The sequence below is a fragment of the Scomber scombrus genome, chromosome 21 (assembly GCF_963691925.1).
Source record: "Scomber scombrus chromosome 21, fScoSco1.1, whole genome shotgun sequence".
Lineage (NCBI taxonomy): Eukaryota > Metazoa > Chordata > Actinopteri > Scombriformes > Scombridae > Scomber > Scomber scombrus.
The window spans coordinates 22,958,085-22,982,017 of NC_084990.1; the positions used below are offsets into that span (position 1 = coordinate 22,958,085).

The 23,933-nt window shown below is 40.6% G+C and overlaps 1 protein-coding gene across 1 annotated transcript; it reads left to right on the forward strand.

Annotated features, from left to right (window-relative positions):
- Positions 1–3,363: 3,363 nt before the first annotated feature.
- tbx21 (T-box transcription factor 21) lies at positions 3,364–22,576 on the forward strand. The gene is made up of 6 exons (XM_062442556.1): positions 3,364–3,911; positions 14,950–15,104; positions 19,462–19,583; positions 19,776–19,931; positions 20,705–20,766; positions 21,090–22,576. Exons 1-6 carry the CDS (start codon positions 3,364–3,366, stop codon positions 21,904–21,906), a joined length of 1,860 nt encoding a protein of 619 aa, XP_062298540.1. The 3' UTR covers positions 21,907–22,576.
- Positions 22,577–23,933: the final 1,357 nt, after the last annotated feature.

Below are 23,933 nucleotides of genomic sequence, written 5' to 3' on the forward strand. Positions count from 1 at the left end.
AAGTCGACGGGTTGTAGGCAAGAAAAGTGACGAAAGTAGCTGTGTGAAGTTTGCCAAAATATAGTTAAAGAGAGACGTTCAACACGACATTTCACACCTAAAAGTTGCACATTATCAGATTCAAACCCCCTCCCCAAACATTGGAAAGGTGGTTTTAGTCACTTTTCAAACAATCCAACATATGAAACTTCATTTGAAACATACCGAGCTCCTTAATGTCAGCCAGGGATCAACAGCCGCTCGTTACAGAACAAATAAAACAAGGCTCGATTTCAACATTTTCATCACGAGTCATATTCTTTAAGCCAGCTAATGATTTCACGGCGTATTCTCATAATCATCGGCACCTCTGCCCTTTCACAAAATATCATCTTGCTTTAATTGAGAGCTCCGGTGATACCGTTAATGAAGACATGTTAAGACATCCGCTGATGTGCCCGTCTATCACGTCTAAATCTGTCGGCCCCACGGAAGCTGTGTACAAGCCAACTGCACTTGCTTTTACTACATTCTTCTACAGCCATCAAGATTTTACATCAGTATCCTGTTGCAGCGCAGCTCATGTCTACAAGTTTGAAGGCGATTATAATTCACTATTTATAACTGCTGTTCACCTAGACTGACAGCAGCAGAAAGTTTTAAAATTGGTCGCTCGAGAATCGTTAAGATAATGGCAAATGTGCATCTTCGTTTTGGGGTTTTAAAGATGCTTCACGCTGCTCAGAGTACCTGCATCCCCCCCAACTGACTGTGTGTGTGTGTGTGTGTGTGTGTGTGTGTGTGTGTGTGTGCGTGTGTGTTTTGCGTCATGCCTGAGCACATGAGTCTCAGGAGAAAATGAAAGCAGCTGATTGTGCTTCGGCAAGGTGATGGCCTGAGGCTCTAACCGGAAGCAGGGAGAGCAGAGGAGAGGAAGTAGTAGTGGTGGTGGTGGGGTAGATTGTGTGTGTGTGTGTGTGGGGGGGGGGGGGGGGGGGGGGGGGGGTGGGGGAGTGAGGGGGGCACGCCTGGCTGACCGTGGCGGCCGTGGTGTCGCTCACACTGTGGCCCTCTCGCCACCCGTGTCAACACTGATGACTTCAGCGTGTGCCCTTGTGAGCTCACCTTGCTAGGAGAGACGCAGGAAGTGGGATTAGAGCAATGACAGTGTTGAAGAGGAGGGGAGGAGAGGGGGAGGGGGGGGGGGTAACTGTGTCATACCTGCACTGGAGGGGGTTTCATCTATTAATGTGTGTATTTGTGTGCGTGTGTGTGTGTATCTTCACACACATGCAGCTGCTAATACCTCAGGGTTATCCATTTCATCTGTGTTTATGAAGTAGATCCTCTGTCCAGGCCGGCTGACCAGTGACGGACAAACAACCCACGACAATAAAAGCAACAAAAGCCCTTTTCCTTCCTCTTTTCTTCCTCTTTTCTCTCTTTTTTTTTTTAAAGAAGTCAAACCTCGTGCAATGACAGAAAAAACCCAAGTTTCTGTTTCATGCAAACTGGGAGTAAAAAATGAGCTGTGATTTGTCATGAAAGCATAACGGGAAGCTTTAATAATCACAGCAAACGTTTGTGAAAGTTAAAGCTTTGCATATTTGACTGGAACTGAAACCTTACCTGACTGTTTCTGAGGTGTTCGAACTCTAACCCAAACCGGCCAAAATAAGCTCGATCAAATCTGGTTTGATGGTCGAACTGTTATTAAACTCATGCATTTTTAATCCTAACTTGTCTATTAACTCTAGACTTGTGCTAGGAGTATGATCATTTAACATTTAAAGGAAAATTCTGCTATTTTCCAGCTTGTTTTGCAGTGTTGTCTGAACTACTATCTGCTTCAGTTCATGACTGAGACACATTATTGTATTACTGTGACACACTGTTGACCTCTCTATGTTATTATATACTTTTTAAATTGTAATTAACAACAAAAAAGAAAGCAAATTACACATTTAAACAGCAACTCACATGTTTTTTTTAAAATCCTGAATCACTTTAAATTAAAAATAAATGTCAGAAAAGTAAAGTTTATGTCCTAAAAACACATTTATTTCATTTTATTGATTAACTTGCATTTAAAAAAACGCAATGATCACAACTATAATAGCGCAATAAGGTCATTAAAGCCGCTTTATATTGAGCTCAGACACGCAGTGGTTATTATTAAGTATAAATAAATAAAAACCCAAAAGCGTTTTGAGTGTTTCAGTGATTTACGGAGAACGAAAACAAGCCTGTGTCATGCATCTGCTTTATAGTTACGCAGAAACTGTGACTCAAAACTACTCTGCAACACAAAGACTCAGCAATGTTTTTCTGTAGCTTTTCTCCAAATTACAATAAAATCACAATTATGTTAACGAATAAGCTTTAACTCCAGAAAGAACTGGCAAATAATTATTAATGAGGCAGCAAAATGATTCAAATCTTCTTTTAAAATGTGGATTTTACAACATAAAGGAGCTTCTGATTGGACAATTAGCAACATTTAAATGTCTTGTTAAATTATAAGTGTGACTTTAATATCTAACATGCGCAACCTGTGAAAAAAGTGTTAAATTAACAATTCTGGTTAAATTATTCCCTAATTAATTATGTTTATTTCATCTCTTTGCAGCTCATTTTATTAAGTCTGCATCATATAATTACATTAATTATACATAACGTGCATAATACTGAACGAAAATGCACTCACATACTTCCAATAGGGGCTTTAAAGCTATTTATTTGTCATTTTATCAGCTTATATTTATTTAAACTGAATTACTGTGGAGTCGTTTTTAAAATATTCCTAATCATCGATATATATATATATATTTTTTTAAATATCCTATCATTAAAAAAAAAGCAATTGCCACATTCCTCTTTGTGTGTGTGATTTGTGTTCAGTCACTAGCGCGAGGAGGGGATGTCTCTTTCATATCTGGAGCCTATCACGTCCTGCGTCGGCATCAGACACACCTCCAAAACATGACCACTCCGCTAAATGTATATATTATAGGTTAGAGTCATAGGTTGTGTTCGAGTCACTGGTAGCGACTCCACACGTCAAAAAAAAAAAAGACAAACACCCAGTCGGGTAATAAATATAAATAATATTAAAAAAAGTTTAGATGAATAGTGTAATGAGTCAGTGTGAGGGTTTATGTTTATGTTGTGATTTACAGCCTCTGAAGACGTCGACACAGTCAGAGTTGATGTTATGTCAGTGAGCAGCGAGAGCGATTAAAAAAGTCATAGGTGAGGATAAAAGCTTGTTTTTTTGTCATTTCTTTTATCTTTTTTTTTTTTTTTGGTACATGCTGTTATTCAGTTGGACGTGAGAGAGCGAGGACTTATGACATTACGCACAGACCGGGCGCGGGGCTGCAAATGGGCGGCATAGGTGGCAACCTCTACCTCAGCATGTTGAATGGGACTGAAACGCAAACTTTCGGAAAGGGTACGGACATCGCCAGTCACCTCCACCGCGGCACCAAGGAGCTCGCCGAGTTCAAAATGGGGATTCAGGACGCGAGGTTGTACTACACGGACTCTGTGCAAAGCGGGCAGGACGCGCTGGCTCTGCCGTATCATACAGAGCAAGCGGTCGGAGGCTACGGAGCTCAGCCCGGCAGGTTTTACGCACAGACGCTCAGCAGCTGTCCGTACGGCGGGGTGAGGTCTCCGCCGAGAAGTGGGGCCGGGCAGGGTTACATCCCCACGGCTGGAGACGGCTTTCCCACGGGTGCTAAAGACGTGTACTCTCCTTCTGCGGAGAATTACACTACGGGCTTCCAGCACGGCTACCAGCGTCCTCCTCTCTACAATTTACCTGGGCTACAGGTGTGCGGGAAGACTCAGGTTCTGCTCAACAACTACCCGCTGTGGGCCAAGTTCCACAAGTTCCAAACCGAGATGATCATCACCAAACAGGGGAGGTAAGTCTGACACACAAACCTTATCTCTTTTATTCCTCCATTATCTTCACACACTGATCATTTAAAAAAAAAAAAAGCGATTATTCATTCATTTTTATGGTCAGGAAAACGAGATTAAACTGTAAATTACGCACTGTGGTCCTTTAAGATTGTAGTTTTTACGCACGATACTCAACGTGCCACAATATCAGCTTTTTCTGAGAGTGAAATAACTTTTTATTTTAGCCTTGTTGTGTTGTGATCACACGACTGGAGGTCACAGTTTACGCATCTTTAAGCGCTTCTTCGACTTTGCATCACATGTCAGGTGATGAAGGTGTTGGCAACTTTGGGGTTTTTAAGGATGTTGAGACGTCTGAACTAAATGTAAATGTTTCGCCTTTTTTATATTATTATTATTTCACTCAAAAAATGGTTAAAAGAAATCAAATTGACAAGAAAACACACAGCCTACAGTCAATTATTTGAATTATAAACAACATGCTGTACAGTTATAATCGTCTTACCGAATTAAAGCGTTGCCATTTCTCACAATACACTTCCCTTCTTTACAAATTGGAGCAAATCTAAAATGTGCTCAGGGCAACAGTTGTTCTGCAGCCAGAGAAAAAAGATGAAGTGGAGCCAACATCAGTTGCTGGAAAACATTTTGACACCTCTGTTTGACCTCAGCAGTCATTGGGGGCCCCTTCTCTTTAACGCAGCAGGCATTTAACACCAAAAAAGCGGGCAAATCAATTAAGCTTGACCCCTTTTGTACTGGAAAAAGTGCACATTGTTATTACTTCCTATAGCACTTCACTGCGATGTCGGTTAAAATACAGCTTTTTTTTTCTCGTCGTCAATTTAGAAAACATACTATCTCTCTCTCCTCCTTCTGTAATTATAATACTCTTGTCGTTCTTTTGTTGGACCAAATCTAAAAAAAAGCCACATATCAGTCAGCTCACGGTACAGGAGGATGACATGTGAATGGGGAGAGCTGAAACAAAACTTTTTTCGATAATTAAACCTCAGCGAGTAGGCGGCTTTAGAAACGGGTGATACTGAAATTGAGAGTAAAAACAAATAATTTGGTGCAAAAAAGAAAAAGAAAGAAACATTTTTTTTATGGGGGGGGGGGCAGGTTTCTACACAGCACACAGAGCTCATGACCTGAGAGGGGAAGAGACGGAGCGCTGCCGGGCCCTTCTGATGGGTCAGCGAGCATTAAGATGCAGCCACGTCGATGAGGATTAATTCACTAATATGCGACACTTGTGTGTGACAGAAGGTTTCAGGCCAGAAGTTTCTCATGGCTCGGATCCGTGCACAGAAAACAAGTGTGCTGTCACATTATAGGACACTGATATTTCCAATGATTTTACACGGCTTGTCAGCTGAAGCCCCAATTTCTTATGAAAGTGACTTGAGTAAATATTATAATTCCAAATAACCTCATGATGGGTTTTTTTTTGGTGACCTATTCTTTGTTGCTTTTATGCATATTTTTAGTGTTTTAAAACCAGCAATATTAACAACAATTAAACAATAATTTCATTTAGTGAGCTGCATGTTTACACTCCTGCATACTATTCCCCTTTGACCTGCATGGCTTCTTTACTCTCTGCTTGACTACTGTAGATACACCTGCTGTCAGAGCTATTTTAAGTGCGGTTAAAATTCAATTCTGAAAAGCCAGAAATGTTACCCCTGAAGTAAGTTTCTTGAGATGATCTCTGACATATATATTTAAATTTGTTCCATCGACATGAAAAAACATTTTTAAAAAGAAAATACCCTAAATGTGCAAGAGACTCAGTTTCAATTTTACATCAACACATTAAAAAAAAAAAATTCCATTATTGCATTTTAGGCCAATTAGAAAGTTTAGAGTGTGTGTAGATAGCATGAGTCGTTCTGCTACTGTGTGTGTGTGTGTGTGTGTGTGTGTGTGTGTGTGTGTGTGTGTGTGTGTGTGTGTGTGTGTGTGTGTGTGTGTGTGTGTGTGTGTGAATGCTTTGTGTCTAGACACCTCGACTACTCGGGCCAAGTAATGTCTGACAACAAAGTGTCACTATCAAGTTATGTAAATTAAAATATAACCTTGATATGCTTTGTGAAATTATTTTTAACTTGCCTTCAGAGAAAAAGGCTTCAGGGAAACATTCAAACACACCAATTTTGTTCCATTTTCAGCACAAAAGTGTAAAGTGCACCCGCAACAACATGGGCGCGGAGGTGTTTTCCTTCCACTTGTGACAAAAAAGCAAATATTCATGTTATGTTAAAACCACAAACCTCACATTACTGAAATTTCAAATCCTGTCGATGACGAAAAATGTCTTTTTATCTTATCTCCCCGATGTGCACAGCTGCAGGTCTCCAACACAGTAAGTCATGAAGGTGCAGAATAACCAAAATTTAAAAAAAAAACAAAAAAAAAAACACCCACCATAAAAAGTTTTTGGGGTATTTTTTTATGTGTGGAGGAGCTAAGAAGAAAAGAGGAACAGTACAACAAAAAGGATGTTTTTTCAATATCAGAGGCATTGCCCTTCTTAAATTTTCATCTTGGGTTCGGATCCCAACCCTCACAATAATTTTGCAGTGATTTCACGAGCAAAGTCTGCAGGTCTGCAATGTTAATCAAAAAAAAAAAAAAAAACCCTCTGCATCTAGAAGAAAGAGTGAAAGAAACTCTAGAGAGGAAAGTAGAGAGAAGGGTCAAACACCACGGAGCCTTTAGATGGCCACGCTGAGAGGGGAGAGGCACCTTTGAAGTTCAGGAAGTAAAAGACTAGATTCTCTTTTTTTTTCTTCTTTTTTTCTTTTTTTTTTTTTCCTCTCCTGCTTTCTTCAAGCCTTGCGCTCTGTGCTGGTAGACGCCGGGTGTACAGCCTGACAGATCTCTCAGAAGTTTTGCTCATGTACCACACCTGGGCTTTGAAATCTAGAGACATTTTCATGGCCTGTAGCAAAAGGTTGGAGGGGTGGTGGTGGGTGGTTGAAGTGGTGGAGGAGGGGGCTTAAGAGAGAGAGAGAGAGAGAAGAAGAGAGAGAGAGAAGGAGAGAGAGGGGGGTGAATTCAGCTCCACCTCTCATGAGCTAAATTCAGATCACCACACTATAGCTGATGCCATTTCAGACCCCCTCCACCCCCACCCCCTCTTCCTTTTGCTCAGCCCGTGTTTGACTCATGTATTAAGGCAAAGTTCATGCACACACATGCAGGATGTCGAGGTAAATAAAAACACGCGCCACTATTGCTGTCGAGAGTCTCTAAAAAACGAATGAATGAAGACCCAACAAAGAAGAAGAAGAAGAAGAAGTAGAAAAGGAAGGAGGGGAAAAAAAAGGCAGAGAGAGACTTTTCAGCTGCTAAATTAAAGGGATTTTCTGATACAGTAATAAAAAGAGTCAATTTACTAAGAGTGAGAAGAGAAAGTGAAGCTTTTTTCCTCATTCATTTGATTTGACTTCAGTGCAGATCCTACACACCTGGTATGATATGAGTCAAGAGGATGAACTTTTCCTTGCAGTGGTTTCCAAGAAGCACATACTTTCTTTATTTCTTCATTTATTTCTTAATTAATAACTCACAAATTAAAGGGGATGTGATTCTGTGCAGCCATGCTCTCTGACCCCCGTGTGCACGTTCTAGGAAGGAGATAGGACTGACTAAGTTCACGCCACACTCGCACCTTTCAGAGAAATAATGCAGAGCTTTGACTTCAGACTCGAAAGGAATCATGCTCATCTGCTCTCTCTGCTCCACTGAGTCCACAAGATGACATGTATCAGTCTGATAGTTTTTAGAGAGGAAATTATCCTGTGACTTTTTTTTTTTTTTGGGGGGGGGTTTCTTTTTTTTCCTAAGAATAGTCGGTACTTATTACACGCTAGTGCTATGAGTAAGGCAATCGCAGAAAACGAAAATCTGTCACAGTTCAATTGCCTGCATGCAGTATATGAGCAACTTTACATCCCCAGATTGTATAAAAAGTGACATGCATGAATTAAAATATATATTTTATAAAATCACAACCAGCACATCATTAAAAAAAAAAGCTTAAATGTATTTTTAAATGGGCTGCAGCTGCTCAAGTAAAGTCCTACAAAATGATAAATGCTCAACATTCATACATAGCAACGAAAAAAAGAGTTTCCCTCCGAAGTAAGTACTGTATGTCATATTTTGGAAATTGTCGCTTCACAGTACCAAGGAAATCAGAGTGGGCGTTTTTATATATTGTGCCTTTCCTCAAACCCTTCTCAATACAGTGATGTTTAACATGTCATTAATCATGGCTGTGGAAAAATCATCATCATCACATGCAGTGTAAGAGGCCGTTTTTAAGTAATATTTGGAAGTCTTATTGTCTTGTTATTAATTATCTTCCCCTCTCTCTCTCTCTCTCGCTCGCTCGCTCGCTCGCTCGCTGTCTGTCTGAAAAGCAGAAGTGCGACTATTTCAAGGTTTTGACTTGACACTTCCTGTTCAGCTGTTTATGTGTGCGTATGCAGCTTTTTTTTTTTTTTTTTTTTTTCGCAGAAACATCTAGTGCCAATATTTTCACATAACTAAACAAGTGCTTCCTCTCAACGCGTAAATAACCTCCTCTAATAAATGAGTGGTGAAGTCCAACACGTTTTTTGAAGCCACAGGCATGTCCCTTCTGGCCTCATGGGGTTATTTTGCACTGGGGTTTTTTCAGTATTTGGTTTCTAATAGGGTTAATAAAAACTCTGTGGCTGAGTGAAAATACGGTGCTGATTTATATTTGATTCATTAGATATAAACTATGAATGCTTTCTTCTTTCCTGCAAGTTTTTTTTTGAATGTGAGGAAATCCCATGAAAGAAATTTACCCTATTAAGAAACAGTGTCTGTGTATCCAGAGATGATGTAACCTCAAGCTCCATTACATCATAAAACTTATTTTTCTTTTTTAAAAAAAAAGACATAGCTGCACTGAGTGGCATGTCCCTTTATCGCCATGAGCAGAGACTCTGTAGTTTAAGTTTGAATCTATCCCACCCACACAGTCCTGCTGCCAGAAATACTCATTACAGCACCAAATATGGTTTAATCTGCTACTGAATATAGTCACCAGGAGAAGTACCTTTTCCTCTAGTTTGACTTAAGTTTGCTAAAAACTAACAGAGCCGAGCTGCTTTATGTAATAGCTGAGTATTTAATCAGATATTGGTGAGCCATTTTTTAAAATTCTATGTCTTCAGTATGAACAAGTGGGCAAGGAAGTCAGAAAATAAGGAGACACGGACACACACACATTGTTGGTTTAGTTGTCAATAATGAAAAAATACAGCCAGGCTCGGTCTGCATAATAAGGCATGAAGCATGAAATCAATCCCATGGTGCAACAGTATCAGATGACATTCTGCACCACTAAATTGAAATTTCAACATCTCTACTGGCCGAATCCTACGAGAGAGCTCAACGTCACTGCTCAGCTAAAGGAAACACGTCGAAATAAACCAAACGTGAGCATATCAAGAAAACTCATTTAGAGAACATTCACACATCTAAAGGATGAGTGTGTAAGATTCATTAGCATCTATCATTGAGGTTGCAGATTTAAACTAAGCGCCTATACGCAAAGGCCTTCTCTTGAGTCAGTGTTTGGTTTGTCCGTTCTGGGCTACAGTAGCAACATGGCAGTGCAAGATGGAAGAAGACCTGCTGATCCCTCTGTAGATATAAAGGGCTCAAAAGCAAGATGATTCTTAATTTCAAAGGATTATACTCTAATTAAAACATACTTATAAACATTATATTCCATTTTTTCATGCTAGATGACACTAAATACTACAGACTGCACCTTTAAAAGTGTCTGGAGACGCTTGTTGTTTTGGGACTTTTTTTTAAACATTGCATTCATCACTTTTAAGCGTCCTCTGGAAACACTTCTGAAGTGTCGTCTGAATTTGCGTCACGTTTCCTGAGTGCTGTGCATGTGTTGTCAAATTGACGTCAAATGTCGTCTTAATTTGCTCGTGTTTTTATCTATTTGCATGGCTTTTTGTTGTTGTTGTTGTTGTTGTTTGTGTTGGGCTCTCAGGGCCACCGTACGACTCCTGTGCAATGAGTCAATACGAGAAGGAGGGATTGTCCGTGTTAAAGAGTGCTTGTGTCCGGCAGCAGCTGTAGACTGGCATGTTTTCGTCACAGATGATCAAGCGTACGCACAGTGACAAAAACTGGACCTGAACTCCTGTCCAGATGAATCAGCCGTTGCGCTCATGTAGAAAAGTCCTCTCCCTGGTGAATAACCAGTTCCTCTCCTCTCTCAAGCTTCTGCCTCGCATCCCCAGGACAACCCCTCCACCCCTCCCTGCCATCACTCCACCCTCTGCTCTTTCCTTTTCCCTTTCTCTAACCTCTGTTTCCCCCCCCTGCGGTTTCCCCTCCCGCGCCCTCTCTGTCTACACAACCCAACCCCCCTCTCTCCCTCCCTCCCTCCCTCTCTCCCCTCCTTCTTCCTTCTCTCCTCAACATCCACACAGTTTATTTTGATTTTTTTTTTTTTTAAATGTCACCACCATTCGTACTGTCTCTGCATTACTGGCTGGTACACCACACTCATCTCTTTCTGTGGTATTTAGTCTTTAAAAAGAGATTACAATTATGAGTATTCATGTGCGTGTGTATACTGCTGGATCAGACAGACGGAGTGCCAGCCGTTTGTCATTACTGTTAAGTTTCCAGTGAATCAGAGTGTCACATTTTGCAGGTTGTTTAGGGAGTCTCTCTAGTAGCTGTCGAGCTGCATGTCTGAGTCCCACTTGAACCGGTGCGACTCCATGTATTTGTGTATTTCCCTTGCCACAAAGAACTTGCTAAAACAGCAGAAAAACGCATCAAACAACATCGAGCTGTTTTTCTTGTGGTTGTAACTGCCTCATTAAAATAAAATGCTTGCATGCGTCAAACTGTAGTCAGAAAGCACCAGAGCTACTGTACCTTCTCCTTACCACACCGCCACCACACTCACTATATCTGCACGCTAACATCATGTTCTGTGATGTGTTTTGTGTTTTTCAGCTTCTCCCGGTGAACTCTACAGTTGCCGCCCTCGCATGCAAATACCACTCTGTGTTGTGTTTTATATGGTTTCACTCCCTTGGTCGAGTTCTGATTTCCGATAAAAGGCTCTAGTATCAGTGAATCGACAATATCAGCCGAGCAAAAACGATAACTACTCATCGACTTTCTAGATTACTCTCGCCCAGGTGGTGTAGGTGGGTTGATGTTCTCTCGTTTTCTGAACAGCCTGCTTTCTGTTTTCATTTGTATTTTAAAACACTGCAATGGAAGAAGAGCCCTTTCACCTGTTCTTTGCAGGCCACTAAAGAGTCACTGCCACGATCGTGTTTCGCTGAGAACTATGATTGATTGTTAAACTGGACTTAACGTGTAGCCAAAAGACCCAACTGGGACCTACTCAAGCCAGGGTTTTGTCTTACCGCTGGAGGGTAAGAAGAGTGTGTGTGTGTGTGTGTGTGTGTGTGTGTGTGTGTGTGCTCAGTCCACAAGCAAAGAAGAATATACTCCACCATGCACAATACAGTTTCAAAGAATATGTCACATTTGAAATCATATTTATTCAATCCAATCAGTCAAAGAGAGAGAAGTGTGTTACCATGGTTACCAATATAAGGAGGGGTAGAGATTTTTAAAATGCATATTCTCCGCTCTGTATTTATATTCTGACGCTCTACTGGAATATCTTTGCATGATTTACAGTGCAAAAAATTCCTTATTTTGTCATTTACTGACCCTTTAATGCAGCCCCTTCAGTTCAGCCTCTGTCTGAAACAAGCCGTTTGAGCGCCTGTCACTTTAAGACCCCGTCTCCCATTGAGTTAGCCGCCACTCAGCAGACTTCCTCAGGCTCCAGAGGCAACATAAACAAACAATAATAGTAGGATTTTGCTTCTTTTTTCTTGTTCTTTACCTGAAATATATAAATTCTCAAATACATCTGCATGTTCCAGCTGAAATCCAATGCAAAATATGCGAGCACACAGCATTAAGTAGCATTAACATTTTATTTTAAGGCAGCATTTTTACTTATGATCACTTCAAGCTTTAAACATCCGACATTATAACAGTAAATAAATGGCAGAATATCATTATTGTTCCTTTAAGCTATTAGTATGTAGCAGTACAGTATATATAAGCCTACAATATGAGCATATAAGTACTGTATTATTAATTATTTATAATATTTGTACTGGATCCAACACCAAAATTATACTTATTTGATGAATTTTAACACCTTTTTCTACAATTACTCTTATTATCCTCAAATGTTAAATGTTGTTTTAACTTTACCTGGTCTTTTTTATAACTATTCAAAGCTATTAGTAAAATTATTATTATTAAAATCATCAACTAGACACGTTTCAATCAGTTTCCAGTACCATGATGTCTTATAGAAATAAACAATAAACTAATCCAAGCTGATCAACTTTGAGGATTAACTGTGTGTTGCCTGCAGACAGTTTCCGGCAACAGACATACACAAAATATCTCATCAACACGAACGAACCCTCCAGGTTGCCTCGCTGGCGTGCTAACAGTGACCTCAAACGTTTTCTCCCTTTACACACCTCACTTGTTTTTACACCACTAAATGACCGAAACGCTTCAGGGAGGACACGCTGAATTTAAATGAGCTAAATTTCCATACAGACGAGATAAGTAGTTAGTACCTCAACTGCATTGCCAACATGTAGGCCTACTATTGTTTTATCCTTGACATACTTTACATGTATAGAGCTGTGTAATCGTCACGTATTTAACCGTTGTTTTTTGCAGTGTGTTAGTGTATTTATAATTACTTGCAGATCTTATCTATTTGTTCCACCTACACCACAAGCTTTTTAGAAAAGAAAGAGGAGGGCGTTTCTGATAAGGAAGGTTATTTTTTCCTTTTTTTTTTTAGTGAACAGTCTTTGCTCTTTTATAATGAGCTAGTTTAGTCATTCTTGATAGAGCTTAGTAATATATGTAGGTAATGGCTCTTTAAAGGAAAATTTTAAAAAGTTCTGTGCATTCGAACTCTTTCAAGTGATTGAAGCCGAAGCAGCGTGTTTCTAAGAAAAGCCTTTATTTTGCTTTTGCTATCTAGCTTGAAATTAAAATTAAAGCTCTTTCGGATTGAATGCAAGCAAATGGGGATGGATGGATTGGATGGAGGGTGGTGCCGGTTGCCTATCACTCATTACAGATGCTCCATAGCCTCAGGTGCTGTTCGCCAGAGAAAAATAGCAGCTGGGCAAAATGTCAAACATGTTGCCCTGATTTATTAACACCAACTACACTCTGGTGACCTCATATAGACCCAGAGTGCAAAACACAAAACCCACAGATCCACAGATCCACACATACAAGCAGTAAAAGCATCATTCCTTATTCAGTGGGTCATTATTTAACTGTTCTCTACTGAACTGTTTATAATAGTCTAACATTAAGAGAGAGTTAGAAGAGAAAGACACCACTCTCAGGTCTGGCTTAGTCTTAGTTTAGCTTAGCTTAGCTTGGCATAAAGACTGGAGGGAAAGGGAAACAGCTAGCCTGGCTCTGTCTGAAGTTATAATAATAAAAATCCACCAATCAGCACTTTTAAAGCTAATTGATTAACACATTATATCCTGATTCTTTAACACATACAATAATAAAGTGTAAAAAAGGAGAATTTATGTTTTTATGGAAGGATTTGTACATGCCGAACATTGCTGTAAATTGTTGTTTTTGTACAGGTGAAACAAACAAGATATAATGTGTTAATTAATGAGCTTTAAAGGTGCTGCTAGGTGGATTTTTTTCACTATTAGGCAGAGTCAGGCTAGCTGTTTCCACCTGCTTCCAGTCTTTATGCTAAGCTAAGCTAACTAGCTGCTGTCTGTAGATTCATATTTAGTGTCTTATAAGTCTCTAACTTATGAGCATATATGAATAAGTAAATTGTATGATGATGCAACTCTATGTTGTCTTACATCTGTTATTATGGGATGGAAAAACTGTCAAAACAAAAGCAACAAATATGTGACTTATTACTGTTAACTTTACATTTATTCTGTATAATATAAAATGGGAACTAGTCAACATGGTTAGCAATCCTGAGGCAGATTGAGTTGAGTTTTTTTATTGTAGATGCAGTTTGAATGTCTAGCTGCGTATACATGAATAAGCTACTGTAAAATGCCAGAAGTGTGTAGTCATGTGTACGTCTTATTTTGAGTGTGTGTGTGCATTTGTGTGTGTTTCTCCCTCGGTTTAACCCAGCCTCTCGCTCTCCTTCCCTGGCCCCGCGGTGCCCGGGGACGCCCTGACCTCCCCGTCACCTCGTCTCACTGAAGCCCTCTGTGATCAAAATAAGTTCAACATGCAAAGCCCCGGCAAACAGCAGCAGCTTCGGAGGCATCTTTTATTAACAGCGGCATTAAAAATTCACCTTCACTCGCCCCACCCCCCCCCTCCCTCTGTCAGACATCCCCTTCCACCTCGCATCTATTTCTCGCTACCCTGATTCTTCAGCTGGTCAAACATAGACAAACACCTCACTGCTATTCTTACATACGCCACTGTCCTTAAAGAGCACTTATTATACATCTGAATGCACATCTGCTGGTTCTTTATGCATTAACCTCTTGGAAAAAATCAGTTTGATAAGGAAGATATATTTGGGTTTTTTTGGGGGGGGGTTGTGGTCATTAATACATAATACTTTGAGCTTGTAAAATAGGGCAAAATCTCAGGGGTAATTGTATTTTATAACACCTTAAAATAAAAAAATCTTGTTGTTTTCTGCTGGCATTTGTTAATACATGAAAATACAACTTTTTTTACAAGTGTTTTTGAAATTACACAAAAATTGACATATGTTGAAATGTCGAGGCATCTAAATTTAATATAAATTTCAGCTTTAGTGATGTTTGTCTTTGCAATTCCAAACTGTGTACATATATTAACATCCTAATACAGAAAAGTGGAATAATGGTTAAATGTTTTTTTTTTCTTATCCAGGAGGATGTTTCCGTTCCTGAGCTTCAACATCACCACTCTGGACCCGTCCGCGCACTATAACGTCTACGTGGACGTGATTCTGGCCGATCAGCACCACTGGAGGTACCAGGGCGGCAAGTGGGTCCAGTGTGGGAAAGCCGAGGGTAACATGCCAGGTACGTTTCAACCATAACATATAGTACAAAAAAACAAAGTAATGCACTTTAATGAGGAATGGGTCGACATTATGTTTTCTATTGCTGTTTAATTGCATGTGTTTATGACTATTAGAAGCACTCCCATATCATTCAAATATAAAACACCTAAAGAGTGACACAGTTAATATAATATAAGATAATACCAATTTTAAATCGGATTGAATTTCTGTTGTAAAAGATGCAATTTTATTTGCAGAAAAACTGAACCAAACAAAGGGAAATATTCGAGAGTAGAAAAAGTGCAGGGCTGCAACAATCTGCATTGATTAATTCTCCATTAATCGATTCATAAAATGGCAGAAAATGGTGAAAAATGTTCACAGTCTCCTAAAGTTGTGGCTTGTTTTGTCCCAACTAACAATCCACAACCTAAAGATATTCAGTTTATGCTCATAGACGACTAAAGAAGCCAGAAAATGTTTAAAATTTCAGCGTTTTTAATTGAAAATTACTCAAAAACAAATAATCTATTATCAAAATAGCTGCAGATTAATTTTATGTTGATTAATTGATGGATTGTTGCAGTTTCCTACTCACCAATAGCAGATCTTTCTCCTCTCTCACCACTGTGGTATCCTTTGATTTGAAGTGATATGCAGCTGCAAACATACTTATTACTCAGTTTTTTGCATATTTTCTTTCTTAACAACTTACACTCAGCATCGAGGCATAAATCAAACAAACAAACAAACAGTACATCCTAAAAACATCTTTCTCTGGCTTCCAAAAGCAAATCATGACACTAACAGGAGGTTGTAGGTTAATGGCTAAAGCGCGAGAACCTGGACAGTCAATGAGCCGGGTCTTCAGTTTCAGTGCGTGCAACATGGAAGATCTTGAGGAAGTGGTTTCTTCAGCAATATCGTAGCAAACCTACACACAGCACACAGCAGGGAAACCAAAATGTGCATCATGTTGCACATTAGTCTGAGACTGGAGGTTTTTGTGGACATCTTGATATTGCATTTGCAGCTTCACTGTACATTCTGCAGGGAGGGGGGGGGGGGGGGGGGGGGGGGCGCTACTATATGAGCTACTGTTCAGGTTGAGTGACAGAATGTGTGAGCTTGTTTATGTGTAAAAGCAACATCTATATAATTACCAGCACATGTAGTTTATAGTAGATATATCTGTATTTTATTTACTGTTTTGCAGCCAACTCCTCACATTTTTTTATTGGCATACTTCCAAATTCTCAAGCGGTGAACTTGTTTAAACCTGTGTTGATATCAGCATCTCATACAGTGCAAAGAAAACAGAAACATTATGCAATACACAAAAAAACGGGAAGGATAGATTATGTCTGTCTGTGAGCGTCAGATAAGCAGGGAGAGAAGGAGTATAAATGATGAGTAACTGTACTTCATGTAAAGAGATTGCTTATCTAACATGAACCTGCACTTTATGCAAGTCACGCTTGTTTTAATTAATGATTAATGTGCCTTTTTTTTATTATTTCTCGGCATTAATCTTCTCTAAAAATCTTAAAATATCATCAAAAAGCAAAAAGATGTTTAATTATAATGAGAATAAGAGAAAAGCAGCAAATCCTCATATTTTTATGGACATGAACCAGATAATTTTTTTGTTTTTTTTGCTTAAATATCACTAAAACAATCAATTAATCGACTCATCGTTTCAGCTCTAATAACCTTATTGCAGCCTTAGGGCAAATGCTAGTCACTCCATCTCATAAAGACTCCACTATTTTTGGTTTCACACAGAAACTTTACTACCCCTCAAAAGCCATTTGGGGGCACTTTCAGAAAGACTAAATTAGGATATTTTAGAATATCATGATTGAGCGCTTCTTTAAGGGTATTAAACACATTCTTTTAATGCTTAAACTTCGGGCACAATCAGCAAATTTGGGCAAGATTGATCACAGTTTCTCCAGCAACTGTCAGAGCTGGTCACCACTTTCTTATAATCCATGGTGTCTCTTTATTACTTAACATTTGAACTTTCTTCAAGTACTAAATCTGCCTTCCTGCATACTTCTCCCTGAGTTTATTCTGCTCCTATCAGCCTCACATGTCTCCTTTATTTCATAAGGAGTTGTTAAGATTAGATTTCTATCCTTATTTCCAGTTTTTCAGCTCCATAAAGATCACGGATTTCTTTCTCTACTTCTGTTTCCATCCATATCGCTCACTCCTTCCTTCATTCACTCATAATTTCTTCCTGTTCACACCCTCAGAATGAATTTTTTTTTAAAAGAGAACAAAAGCAACAACGTTTTGCCTGCGATTGATGATAGCTAAACCACAATTATATAAATGAGAGAGACACCAAGGTGTTGTCACACATGTACCAGGTGTTGTGGAAAGGTGACTGCTGATGTGCTAAAGTTGTGGAAACTGTGGTGAAACAACTTTACTCAATTAGATTTAATATTGCAGTTATGTGGTATGCTCGTATAAGGTTACCAGGTCGTTGTGGTGATGCTGTGAAAAATCATAGCGCCGAGATTGAATCCTGCATCAGTCTTAAAAGAGATGAGTTCAATATTGTCCCTGTCAGCATTTTTTTTTTAAAGACATTCATCAACCAAATGTATGTTTTTCATAATGGAAAAGTGGTACTTACAGCTTCTCACCATCCCACTTATTAAGCTGAATCGACCACATAAAAGTGATATTTACTCTCTGTGGCATTTGCAGATAGTTGCAGGAAGTTGAATGCACCAAGTTTAACAAGAGAAACAGCTAAGAGAGTACATTCTGTTCTTCTGACCCCTGATTTCTTTTATTTTTCACCTAAAAAAAAATCCAGTTTCAGCAGTGAAATGTATTTAATAACATCACATTAAAATCACTGATCGTACACTACAAACATTTTAAGATAATTTTCAACAGATGTTCCTGCCGCTGCCGTAAAAACACGTCTTGTCTTGTCGGGTGTGAAAATGAAAAAAAGAAACTAGGGTAACTGAGAGATTATCAGTCACACTGACATGTGGTCGCTGTTAGATTTACTTTTCTATTTACATCTTGAAAGTGGTGAATCTGTTGTTGGAGCTACTTTGCACCAGAGTCAAACTAACAACATGCTATTAACAGTGACTCTGTTTTAAGTTAGAGTCTGTGGGAGAGGACTGAATTTGACTATCATGGTTTTAATTATATTTATTACCATGAGAAGAAATGACCATATCTTATCTTAGCATGTATTTAAGACACACAGCAAGTTCACATCATGTGTGTTTTCTTCAGACTACAAAAATAATGCATGAGGGGATGTTTGATCGTGTTTCCGGACTGAGAAACTTAATTTAAGAAGTTGAGCGATACTGAAATGTTCATTATAAGTTGAATTAGCTTTTAGATATTTAATTTAAATCCATGACCAAGGATTCATTCAGTGGTTCTCCAACTTTTTCTGGTGGTGGACTGAAAGTTCGGCCTCCACCTGATAATATTTTTGCTATTAGATGTTTCGTTGTCATTATGCTTGGAGCAGCAGCTGGAGCTCTTCTGTCTGGAGTTTACATGTTCTCCCCCGTACCTAAGTAGGTTCTCCCTGGGTTCTCTGGCTTCCTCCCACAGACCAAAAGAAATATGCATGTTAGGTTAATTGGTGACTCTAAATTGCCCGCAGATTTGTCAGTGGTGGTCTCTTTCTAAATATGTTATCCCTGTGATTGGCCTGCACATGTTGCACCCGACCTCTCGCCCAATATCAGCTGAGATTGGCTCCAGTAACCGTCTACATCAGGGGTCACTAGAGCTACTGCCCTGCAGGTTTTTAGGTAATTCTCCCCCCACTCTAACACACCTGATTTTAATAATTAACTCGTTTCAAAGCTGTTGACAAGCTTCAGCTGCTTGATAACGAGCCAATAATGAGAATCAGGTGTGTTAGAGTGGGGGGGGGATACCTAAAACATGCAGGGCAGTAGCTGTCCATGAGCAGGGTTGGAGGCCACTGTTAAGAAAATGAATGAATGAATGAACAGAAAGTGTAGGAAATACACTTATACACATTCTGTCATACTTATGGATGAAATTATAGTGAAAATAAATGATTCCCCTTTTTTGTTGGGGAGACCCCAGAAGCCCCTCAAAGACCCCCCCCCCTCTGAAAACCACTGGATCAGCTGATTCTGCTAACTTCCTGTGTGATGTTTTACAGTGTGTGATTGTTTTCAGTTTTGAAATTTGCATAAACGTGAAGCTTGACTGATTAGATTTATGCTTGTTTAAGTGAACACAAAACATGTGAAAAGAAACATTTTAACACTTTTAATTATCAACTGTAATTTAATAGAGTCATAGTTATAAGTGAAGCTCATAATTTGCTTTTATACCTGCAGGAAACAGGACGTACATGCACCCCGACTCTCCCAACACTGGAGCTCATTGGATGAGACAAGAAGTGTCGTTCAGCAAACTCAAACTCACCAACAACAAAGGAAGCACCAATAATGTGGCACAGGTACTTTTTCCCCGCTGTTTTCTGTAATATTTCCATATGTGCATGTAATTCATAACCTGAAACAAAATACCCAACACCACAACTAGTCAAAATGAACCTCAGTATTACGGTATATCAGATTAGAGCTTATCAGTAAACAACTTTTGTCTTTTTCTTTTCCGGATATCTTGACCTGCCTCTTCCCCCTTCCAGATGATCGTGCTCCAGTCGCTTCATAAGTACCAGCCACGTCTTCACATCATGGAGGTGAAGGAGGACGGCTCGGAGGATCCCTTCCTCGCCAAATCTCAGGTCTTCGTCTTCCCGGAGACTCAGTTCATCGCTGTCACTGCTTATCAAAACGCAGATGTGAGTCACAATCAATCACATGAAACACGTTCTCTAAAGCAGGGGAGTTTTTCAGTGTGGAAGAAATAGATTATAAAGGCACAAATACAGCATTGAGTGTAAGAATGTGTTCAACTTCAGCTCAGTTTTTCTTATTTTTATTTAAATCTGACTCATTTCACTATATTTCACCTATTTCATCTTGATTTAGCCAGTTGATTTGGCACAATGGGGTCATAAACACCCCTTATAACCTCTTATAACCTCTACAACATCGTATTAATGAGGTCGAGAGTTCAATCATTTATGTCATGAGTCGTGTTTGTAGATGTGAAAGCTTTGGTTAATGCATGCACGCTATCAAAAATGCATACATGCTTATTTATATTGCAACCTACTATAAGTGTTAGCATGGCTCAATATACAGTAGCTGAGTTCAACTAACAGTCAACTCACCTCAGCTGACCTGCGTGCTGCAACCTCAGCCCTCCCCGGTTTGTGCTGTATACAGTATATCTTTAACAGCTGTTCAAATACATTGTTTAAAGGGTGCCGTAAGCCTAGATGAGACACACTTACCCTGTGTTGTATGCTAAACTGTTTATGCCCAATCTCAGGTTATAAAAATGAACTCCTTCCAACAACAAGAAAAGAAAATTGCACGTTATCCTCATTAATTATTAGTCAGTGACTTCACTCTTTCTGCACTCTTGTTTCTCTTACGCGGTCGCTCACTCCTTCTCTTTTTCCTATGCCTGCATTCTCTCATTGCCCTCCTCCTATTCCCTACACAGATCACTCAGCTGAAAATAGACCATAACCCCTTCGCTAAAGGTTTCCGCGACAATTACGACACGTAAGTAGTCTGTGTTTGTGAAGAGAAAAGCATACAGTAGTAAATCTCCTTTCAAAAAGAGGATAAAGAACACACACCACTGCATTTGAACCTCGAGTCGTAAACAGTGAGACTGCATCACTGCTGGTGCTTAAATGCCCCTGCTGCTCACATCACCCTGTTAATAATGGCATAAATGCAATTACTGCGCAGCGTGAGCATGCTGCAGTGAAAGGGTGTGAGGGGCTGCTAGATGTTTGATAGATAGTTTGAGGTTTGAACAGGAAATAACACCTTTTTTTTCGTTTTCTTCTCACACTCTCTTCTCTTCCCCTCCTGCCTAGGCTGTACGCTCCTCCTGACTCTGATCGCCTCACCCCCTCCCCTACAGAGAGCCAGCAGCTGCTGCCAGGGAGCTGCTACCCCCAAGGCTACCTCTCTGAGCAGTACATGAGCCCCCTGCCCCAGACCCGCTTCTACGGCCGGGAGCCCATCGGTATGGGTCAGCAGCACAAAGACCCAGCCTCCAGCCCCGGTCCTCACAGCCGCTGGTACCTGCCCCCCCAGCAGGGTGTGACACCCAATCGGCTTGACTTCACTTCCTCCTATGAGGGGGACTTCTCCGGAAACGGCTTCTACAAACCTTTCCCCTTGCAGACATCCGCCCACCATGCCCTTAGCTACTACCCTGACCACCCTTTTGCATCTACTAGCGTGTCTGTATCAGGGGCCGCCTCAGCGGGCTGGAGTACCAGCCGGCCCACCCCTCAGTACCTCAGCCACCCCAGTAAACCCGGCCCTAGTCTGGGCTGGTTTAGACCCCTATCCTCCTCCTCTTCCTCCTCCTCCTCAACGTCACCCGGCAACCCCAGGCTGCATCCTCCCTCGCTTCTAGAGTCTCTCCAGCCGCCCCTGCTGCAGGACAAGCCCAAAGACACTGGAGCCGTGGTGGGAGACGAGCCCTGGCTCGAACCACCTTCTGTGAAATCGGCAGACTCTGCAGACTCAGGCCTGTTTGAGGGCGGCGTGGGGGACACCAAGAAGCGGAGGGTGTCGCCCTACACGTCCAGCACCGAAAACTCCCCGCCTCCGCGCAGTGGAGACGTCTGCGAGAAAGACAGCAACAGCGATGCAGACTACTATGGCTATTACACCCACTGAAGACCTCACACATCACCACCGCCACAGTCTCTCCCAGCGTCTTCCCACACCTCCCTCATGGGCACATCAGTCTGTCCAATCAGGTCATGATCATCCCTTTTTTTTTTTTCTTCTGTTTTTGTTTTCTTGCTCCAGACAATTACCAGAACCACATAACAGAACGTGCAACAACCTCATCTACTTTCACATCAGAGTGTGTGGGGAGCCTATCTTTAAAACTCAAAAGTGTCAAATGAATACAGGAGGAAGTTTCTAAGGTTGTTGTCAAAGTTAGTGTTGAAACAGGAGGCCGAGTGGATGTGACTGGTCCAGCGACAACTGCCCTACAGTCACATAAACACCAAACAGACATAAAGACCTGTGACTTAAGCCTTTGAAACATCTGGATATTTGAAAAAAAAAAAAAAAGAAGGAGAAAAAAAAAAAGATCTGCATATCTGCTTGCTGACAGATGCCTGCAGGGATTGTCTGTTCTTTCTGCATCAAACGCTCTCTCTGTCTCTTTTGCTCTGTCTTGTCTCCGCCTTGTCTCTTCCTACTCACCCTCAACCATTCTCACGTTCGTCCCCCCGCCCCCCCCCCCTGATGATTGTGAGAGGAAATAATATTTTACACACACAGCCTATCGTCGTCTCCTCCTCCTCCTCTTCTTCTTCTCACTCAGTGCGGCTCCCACTAGTGGCGACAAAGCGGCATTGCAGGGCTCAATAGTGATAGAGGCCCGAGTGTCTGAGTAAAGTTATGTCAGGGGGGGTTAAGAGAGCTTAGCAAACACCTGCTCTTGAAGTAGGGCCGCTAATCTGCCCCCTACCCTGCGAGGACAACCTTTACTGTGCAGGTTGCCAATAATTAAGCAGAGCAGGAATAGCAGGTCCTTACAGCTGGAGGCAATCCAAAAAAAACATATCTCACATTTGCATAAGAGAAATAGTGAAAGCAAGTACACACAATAGCTGGAGAAGGGTTGATATACATGTCTGATCTTCGGGGGGGGGGTCATCTATGTCTGTGTCTGTTTGCACTATAATGTGATTAAATCATTGAAGCACTGTACGTCCCAAATATAGAGACAAATAAAACTGAAATGATGGTTAATTTAATGAAACCACACCAACAATGGTTTAAAGAGAGGTAGAGTATAGGAAGCAGGATTCTCATGGTCCTCTTCAGTGGATGGAGTCGCCATGGAGACGGTTTAAGTTGTTATTAACTGAGCCAAAATGTGGAATTTCAGGATAACATGTGGTTGTATTTGGAGGAGAGAGATAGCGTCTTTGTCCTTCTCGATCTTCCTCCAGATGCACGCTGACTCCTGGTCGATGACCTTTGACCCCCCCGCCCAGTCGAAGCTATGAGCATTTTTTTTTTTTGGTCTGGCATTTACCGACAACTAATATCTGTCTCCAGTTTTCAGTCAGCGTCGTGTCATTTCACCAGTGTAGCGTCCCCGTCGGCTTTTATTGTCATACACCGCTGCAGGGCGAACCTGTAAAGATGGTGAACAGCTTGTAGTAGGTGTTTGACTTCAGTACATTTCTGGGTATCTAATAATTTGGTAGCATCCTACTTGTTCATACTGTCTCCTAGAATTTACTTTTACATAATACTTAATTGTTTGAAGTGTTGACTGGCAGATATTGTGCTGCAAGAACCGAAAAGGTTTCAAAAATATGTCAAAATGTTGTCATTATGTGGATGCAAAACATAATTTTAATAGCATTATGTTTCTAGCTAAATATACACATATTAACTGTTGCAATTTAGTCGTGTATAAAGGTAATTTCTAAGAGACAGGGTTGCACTGTAGAGAATCGTCTAGAAGTCGGGTTGATTTTGGTGTTAAGGCAAATCAATTTCACTTTCTACTGCCCAAAAAGTCATAATAAACTGTAGAACATGTCCTACATTTGGAAAGAGTATAAACTCCACACACACACACACACACACACACACACACACACACACACACACACACACGCACGCACACACACACACACACACAAACAAAGAAACCCTTAAACTGGGAC

Bases quoted from the DNA above. Each gene is read 5' to 3' on its own strand.
- tbx21 (XM_062442556.1), top strand. From the start codon at position 3,364: ATGGGCGGCATAGGTGGCAACCTCTACCTCAGCATGTTGAATGGGACT. The intron at 19,932-20,704 runs GTGAGTCACAAT...TTCCCTACACAG, and splicing joins CTGCTTATCAAAACGCAGAT to ATCACTCAGCTGAAAATAGA. The intron at 20,767-21,089 runs GTAAGTAGTCTG...CCTCCTGCCTAG, and splicing joins TTCCGCGACAATTACGACAC to GCTGTACGCTCCTCCTGACT.